This window comes from Trachymyrmex septentrionalis, unplaced genomic scaffold (genome assembly GCF_001594115.1).
Source record: "Trachymyrmex septentrionalis isolate Tsep2-gDNA-1 unplaced genomic scaffold, Tsep1.0 scaffold32, whole genome shotgun sequence".
Lineage (NCBI taxonomy): Eukaryota > Metazoa > Arthropoda > Insecta > Hymenoptera > Formicidae > Trachymyrmex > Trachymyrmex septentrionalis.
This window is the reverse complement of record NW_017305485.1, coordinates 3,045,497-3,053,042: the sequence shown is the minus strand read 5'-3', so window position 1 is coordinate 3,053,042 and position 7,546 is coordinate 3,045,497. Positions and strand designations below refer to the sequence as shown.

The window sequence follows — 7,546 nt, the reverse complement described above, 5'->3', positions numbered from 1 at the left end:
TTAAAAAAAAAAAAAAAAAAAAAAAAAAAAAGAAAGATTCGTTGTTAAAAGTAATACGAAATGGCGAGAACCCGAGACATTTTGTTTGACAAAATGTTGTTTCATGCTTTCAGAAAACGTTATGTTCGCCCCCACGTTTAAAGCCTCGTCGGCGAAACCAGGTAAACCTGCGCGAGGAATGTGTGAAGAAAACTAACAGAATAATTTCGTCGTGCATCTTGCATAATGACTGAAGATGCAATCCGAAATATTAATATCCAATGTTGCCTCTTCTCGAGTAACTACAAGAATATTTGTCTACTAACATTTTTAACGGAACTTTCGGTAATTAATTAATTAACTTTTCGAATATACCGGAGCCAGTGTAATTGGATGATGAACGACAAGCGATAAGAGAAATGGAATCGCCATCGGGAGAATGTGCTTCTATTACGTTAACCAACGTTCCTTTCGAAGATGTAATAAAATTAATTACGCGTAGGGTGTAGATCGTATTGTGTGGGGCCACGTGTGTGTTCTTAGCAACGAGGTTGTAATTAAGTTCCTGCCACACGTACGCGTGTGCGTATCTCCGTACACGTATTTCCGCCCGAGTAATACGCGTAGTCTCGTTTAGTAATTTATCCAGGAAGGAAGGGGCATTAATTTCGGTTACCTGAGAACGTCGTCCTTACAGTATCGGTGTTTCGACTAATCACCATTGCCACGGTTGTTAGTTGCGAATAGCGTGTGCATGTCGGTACACGATCCAAAAACGATGGCAATTCTATGTTTTTGACGTTTCGAACGCTGGATGCAGCTGGCGTCGCGACAGCGCTGATTAATCGCACGTACGTTGCAATTAGTGAAAATGTATAGCCGTTATTGTCGTACATAGATTGTAACGTGTGTAACATCAATTATAGTATAGCAAGTGAAAATCAGCCGAGAAATGTTTACCCACAAATAAGCGAAGAAGGCCGTATATTCGTTTAAAGCGAATCTTGGTGCCTAATAATATATTTTTATATGTAAATCTTAGTAAATCTTAGTTTCTCAGTGAGCGTATCGTGTTTTAGAGAAAATAAAGAACAAAGGCTGAAGGCTTTGAAGAATTTAAGGATTTTATTCCGAAATATTTCCAAGGTAGTTTGTGTCTGTCAGAAGTCTGTTTGAATTTCTGAAATTTTCGCGCAGTATATCTGAGATAACTCCCAGGTTAAGCACAAGTTATCATAATATCAAAATGATATCCAAATAATATCCTGAAAATTATATTGTTAAAAGTCACTTTTCAGTCAATCAAGACTTATTTTGATGTTATTGTGACTTTGTTGTTCTGTTTGGGCTAATATTGCTCTTGCACAAAGTTAAAATTGTCGGTAATTTCCATAAAAATTCGCCCATTCCAAGTACATTATATTTGGAACGTTAATTAGAAAGAAATTTTCCGTAATATTAGACAAAATTGAGTTTAAAAAGAAAAAATAAATATAAAGAACCTAGAGGACTGTCCTTTACAATAAAGGACGTACAGTCACTGCAGTTACCTCAGCAGTCATGCATGTTGAAGGTTGTCCGAGACAAAATTTGTAACGACTCGATCGGATAATCAAAGCCCAGATATTTATGTCTCTCCCAATCTCCTTACCTCCGTATCCGATTCCGAATCTTTCGATCAACCCCGAATTCATACATATCGAACTCATATTCATCGAACGCGTAACACGATTCGCTAACGTGTCGTGCGCAGAAAACGTGTCGCTCCAGAAAACGCGTCGTCGCGGCATTGTGTTCAGGTTGTTCTCGGCCAATTGCAATTATGCGTATCTCATAATACCTAACGCCGCCCACGCGTGCTTCTAATTTTACCGGCGTCCCAAATGAACTACCCCTGATTTCCTGTTGCCGCGCGACCGCGAGAGATATGACTCTGCAAATTGGCCGAGAGGTTCAATTCCGACGAGGCATATGTGCCTCACCGTAGCGACGATGTATCTTTATCGTGCTCGTAACGTTGTCTTCCCCATCTGACATTCAAGCGTCGTCACCCGTCAATAACTGTGCGTTTATGTCACCGACGCGACGTTGCGACGTGGCATTTGTTCTTATTTGGATCCCGCGGTAAAGGGTTAGTAAAACCTTTGTTCATGGCCGTTAAAAAAATATTACTCCGAAGTTAGAAACGGCGTGCAACTCTGTAAAAATACCCTTCCCGCGGTATTTTATTTCTTTCCAGATTGTTTACGCGATTGATATAAACGGGAGGATTATCGGATTGCTCGTTTACGTCAAAGAACCGTTTTGAAACGGATTGAATTAGTAATAGGCAGTGACGTGGCAAAATGAGGAAGTAGTAGGGAAAAAGATGATCCCTTATGTAATGCTCCCCTGTGTGCCAAGATTAGCATCGCGCCCGTATACATTTCATATGTTGGCTTTAGCGCGAATCCACCAAATCCATACAGCGTAGCTGTTGCAGGAGCAAAGACCTTTTGGCGAGTTTCTTCCTTTACTGGCGGTTTCTTTCTTTAATCGGCTCTTCCATCAGGAACTAATGTATTGAATTATAACGCATAAATTTAAGAATGATAAAAGCTGGGTTTATTTATAGGAAGTAATCGATCGGCTTGACCTTCTTTTTTAATGTTGTTAGTTCGCCTGACGATAACCAAATTTGTCTGACAATGAGTGCCGTTGATTAACAAAGGTCTCGTGGATATGCCGTATCAATTGCATTCTTAAAAGTGAATTTTCGTTGCCAGGCGTTTGGTCGCCAGGACAAACGCCAGCTGAGAAGGTACCGAGTCCCGAACGAAGGAAAGAGCCACAGAAGAAGAACGAGCCGATCCCACCAGTTTGGACCCCCGCCAGCGCCGGCGCGAGCCCTGTCGCTGAGAGGAAGGAATTTCGTCCTGTGCCATTCGAAAGTCCTGTACTAAGCCGGAAGAGGCAGCCGAAGGAAGAAGTATGTCAGTCAATTATATCGAGACGTTGGCTATTTATCTGGCGTAAAAATTAAATTCGTGATTGATTAAATCATTAATCCTTCGTGGGCGTGCCCGTTCGAACACACCTTTCATTTTGTAAACCGCTCATTTGAGTGAAAAACTCTATGCAGGATAATTTGATAATGCTTTATTTGATTTTACGATCGAAAATAAATTTAAAATGGTAGATTTAATATAGTGGGTATAATGTAACAATAATCTGATTATTGTAAATATCCTCATAATAATAATAATTTGATAATGCTTTATTTGATTTTTAAGTAAGAAAAAAAAAACATTAAAAATATGAAAGATTCGATATGATGAATATACAAAATTTCCAAAGCAATCCGATTATCACGTAAAACATGATTTTAGAGAATTTTTAATTACGAAGTAATTTAGTTACGAAGTAACGTCAAGTTTTGAGATTCGCTTTATTTCAAGCTCCTCAGTGCTGTGCAAACAGTTAGTGCTGATTTTCAAACTAACTTCCAAATTCTAATTATGAATCCTATGATATACCAGATCCTCTTTCATTGGAAGTTACTCTTTCGAAATTCGAGATTTTCAGGCTAAGTTTAAACTCAGCGATACCAAGAATCTCTTAAAATCGAGTTTCGTGATAGTCTTGAATTTTAGAATTTTGAGGCCAGAATCGAATTCAGCATCTTCCCTGAGAAAACAAGGTTCCTTGTAAGTTTCTTTGCATCTTCAAAGGGTTAAGTTTGGAACAAACTCGGAATACAATCCAATTCGGACAACTCTTTAGTAAATACAGTAATAAAAATTCTCTTGACAAAGGAAAGAGCGGAAAGCTGTAATATGTACGATCGCTTTATTCGAACCAACTTCTCGCATCGATGATAACAAGTTCAAGGATGCGCGCTCTTACACGAGATTCTGTTCAAGGAGGCGTCTCCGCCCTGGGAAGGCGAGGAGAAGAAGGAGAGCGGCATCTCGCGAATCGTAAATTCGCATTCGGCACCCTCCCAGGGGTTGAACACCCTTGCGTCTACGCCGCGATTGCCACGTGCCCAGAATCCGACCATCACGTTGCTGCAGAAAGCGCGAGGTCAGCACCCATTATAAGAATCCTTCTGCTTATCGGAGGCAGAATGAATGAGGATATCAAAGATTTGCGGAATTACATTTTTTTCTTCTTCGTTACACTAAACTACCTACCGTTGCGATTTTATTGTAGAGGGACAATTGCCGAAAGGCGCAGCTTACTTAGAGGAAAGCGATAATCGGCCAGTGAACGACGAAAGGCCGCTAATCTCTCCGGGAGAGATAAGTAAGTATCGATCAGTTATAAGTTGAGCAAGTCGAGCGTTATAGCATTATGATTATTATATTGTGGTTGGTTAATTTTTATATGAAAGCCGCCCAATATAAACGATTTTCGAAAATCCATTTATGTTTCTTATTATCACTAACGTTCGTCGCTAACTAGCTGTGTCTAATTACGTACTGTATGTGTCGGCCTATTTTCTGATTGCGTACGCGAGTGCTAATGATTTATTGTGAAATTGAATCGTCCAGTTTACACGTTGAAGAAAGAATACGAGAGCGAGCCGGAAACGGAGAATGAACCGGCGAAGAAGATGGCCGATCTGGGCCCTCGAAAATTCGAGGGAATCGGACCGATAACTAGGGAAGGTATCCCTCTCGTGTTAAGATCGGTAGGTCGCTAATTATTAAGTAAACTAAAAGTATAAATTTTCCAATCAGTGCGATGAACGCTTGGCAAGCAGTTACGTAAGAAAGAAATGATTGCTATCGCCATTTTTAATCGCGTTACAAACGAGTAATTATTTTACGTCGTGCGGTGCACTTTCTTAATACTATCTCGATAAATTACTTCTAGGAAGTCAAGGAAAGCAATCAAGCGAAATGGTACAAGAAAATGTACGACTCGTTGCACCGCGCTGATAGAAACGGTAAGTTTTTGTAATTATACGATGTGATTATTAAATAAATAAAATTTTACTCGAAAGATACAAATAACGATTCGCGTACTTTTGTTATGTTGGACATACAATACTAAATTAATATCGTTATTATTCACGGGCTAAATAAGGAATATAATATCGTTCCGATAAATGCGCGCGTTTGGAATAACAATATTAGTCGGTGAACGGTTCGCATATAATTCCATAATTTTCTTTCCAGATGACTACGTAACCATAAAATACAAATCAAGAAGAGGTGAATATACAACTACCGCGCATGACCGCCGCGGTGGTCGAATTGCGACATTTGCTACTAATATTACGCTGTGCGTGGGTGCGCTGCGTAACGCAGTCACTCTAGCCGTGATTTGTGTAACAACAGCGTAACTAATATCTGTAAAATAAAGCGCGGTGGAGAGATAATCTCCGGTCGTGCAGCAAAAATGTATCGCGTCAGGGTGCTATTTTCCGTATATCGGCAACTGATGTATGGCCTTCTGCGTAACGCAAGATAACAATTGTCGCTGTACATATACTCGCCGTTTAACAGCTACGCTAGTCGAGCGTGAAAAACAGTAATAAACAATTTGCAACAGATACATAAATGACTACCTTACGCCTACCTTAACTAACATCCGGCTGATAATTAACACCTGCCTCTCCCCGGCGGGAGACTCTCGTTCTCCAGATTAACATCGTGGTTAATTCGATTAATCGTGTACCATTAATGTGTGCTTTAACGTATGGGAGATTACTTGGTTTACACAGACCGTATTGAACGTCTTAGAATTTGAAGATCCCGACGATATGGGATCTCCCATCGAATATATCAAACCAAGTCGGGACAACTTCTCGAGTAAGTTCTGGCGTAAGTTCTTCTTCGCTGTCGCGAGAGAACTTCGTGAGTTGATTTGAAGTTCTCACGTCTGATCTTTTACGACTTTCCTCTTTAGATTGTTTCATCGCGCCAATTCGATCTTCTTGCGGAAAAAAATTGAATTTAAAAAACTCTGCTTACAGATTAAAATCGGTAAAAATTTAAATTGAACTGAGATTAGGTTTTAATTTCGAAATGCCGAAGATCTCTCGATGATCAATTCTCTGAATAATGTGTATACTAATGTTACGTAACACGGTATGTGTGTATTGCGTGTGTGCGGTATGTGTGTTTTCGTAACTTGATATTTCTATTATAACGTCGTAGAAACTAAACTATACGTAAACACCGAATTGTTTGCGCTCTTAATTGAACGTTATTTGGTTACCGGTAGATTTTTTTTTGCTGGGACTATCAGCGAATAGGAACACGGCTGCAAACAAAATGCGAAAAAACGTAACATTCCTGTTTCAGGAGGGAGATATGGATACGGAAGCGGCAGCGGATATTTGAGTGAACCGGAACCGCGTGCATACTCGGATCGATCCGTTACTCTCGATAGCCGTCGACGGCTGCGCAACAAAGAAAATGACTTCACCACGGCGACTATGCCCAGAAAGTAAGCGAGAATTTGGAAACTTTCCCTTGTTTCTCCCAGCAGTTTGCGAGGATGCTTCGGACCGTTGAAATTTCCTTCATGCAAATCCTCGATTTTTATCTCTCGATGAAATTTTGTTGACAGATGGAACGGATCGTTTCTCAAACAACTGGCATGCAAAATATAAAGATCCTTAAGAGATTTATCGATAACGGGACACATTTCGCATTTCTGTTCTAGAAATGGGGCGCTGAAATACTCGACGGAGATTTATAAAAATCAACCCGGCCGCATCGAGGACTATGAACCAGGGCACTCGTCGATCGCCGAGAAGGAAGCTAAAGAGGTACGGCGTATCGTTTTATCGTCCTCGAAAGTAGACGGACCTGCCTGTAATATAAATTAAAGCGCACTTTCCCATAACATCGAAAAGATTCGGTTATACGACACCGTGTAGAAATGATTAGCTCCGAAGAGTAACGATTAATGGGACAATCGAATCTTCTAACAACGGCAATATTTCGCATTGATAATCCCTGTTGAGTAATCTTAATTGTACAATGTAGAAAAAGAAATATGTATATGTATATAAATATAATACTCAGTATGGATTTCCATCTGAAAGATCTGGGTATGTATCATGCAAACTTTTAGAAAATTCGATGTTAAAGTATAGAATTCGACGTTATAAAACTAATGTGTAGTATTTAGATGTCAATGGGCCAAATTCGAAAGGACGATCTCTGGTGGTTCGCTTGTTACAAACTATGGAGCTAGACCAACCTTTTTGGCCCATCGACACCCGAATATTACATATTATTTTTACGACGTCGGACTTTGTATCTTAATATCATACTTTTCAAAATCCATGCGACACATATCTGAAATCTCTCCTTGTTAGGTATAAGAGATGGATAAATGAAGAAGGCAAAATTTAGCTGACCACGGTTGACACTAACGTGTTGGGGGTGGGCGTACGAACGCGAGCTTAAGATTGGCCATCTATCTCTCCGTCGCGGAGTGTCATATATCGTTATACATTGCGAAATTGATCGAACGTGCAGTATATCATTTTGTATCGTGTGACATCCAGCCATATATTTCGTGCGAGAGTGGCAGTAGAAATTCGTGCAGACATTTCGCTTCC

At 40.0% G+C, this 7,546-nt stretch overlaps 1 protein-coding gene across 18 annotated transcripts in view; it reads left to right on the top strand.

The window, feature by feature from the left end:
* Positions 1 to 7,546, top strand: part of LOC108749950 (sorbin and SH3 domain-containing protein 1) — a 97,570-nt gene that overhangs the window by 60,202 nt on the left and 29,822 nt on the right. For 15 of the 18 annotated variants that reach the window (XM_018489051.1, XM_018489052.1, XM_018489034.1 and 12 more), the window contains 9 exons: positions 114 to 161; positions 2,745 to 2,947; positions 3,882 to 4,044; positions 4,174 to 4,266; positions 4,515 to 4,654; positions 4,840 to 4,912; positions 5,145 to 5,180; positions 6,276 to 6,420; positions 6,640 to 6,745. In XM_018489051.1, the coding sequence (XP_018344553.1) occupies positions 114 to 161; positions 2,745 to 2,947; positions 3,882 to 4,044; positions 4,174 to 4,266; positions 4,515 to 4,654; positions 4,840 to 4,912; positions 5,145 to 5,180; positions 6,276 to 6,420; positions 6,640 to 6,745 (1,007 nt within the window). The remainder of the gene's footprint in view (positions 1 to 113; positions 162 to 2,744; positions 2,948 to 3,881; positions 4,045 to 4,173; positions 4,267 to 4,514; positions 4,655 to 4,839; positions 4,913 to 5,144; positions 5,181 to 6,275; positions 6,421 to 6,639; positions 6,746 to 7,546) is intronic. The other 3 variants (XM_018489036.1, XM_018489048.1, XM_018489040.1) reach the window with 2 other exon arrangements.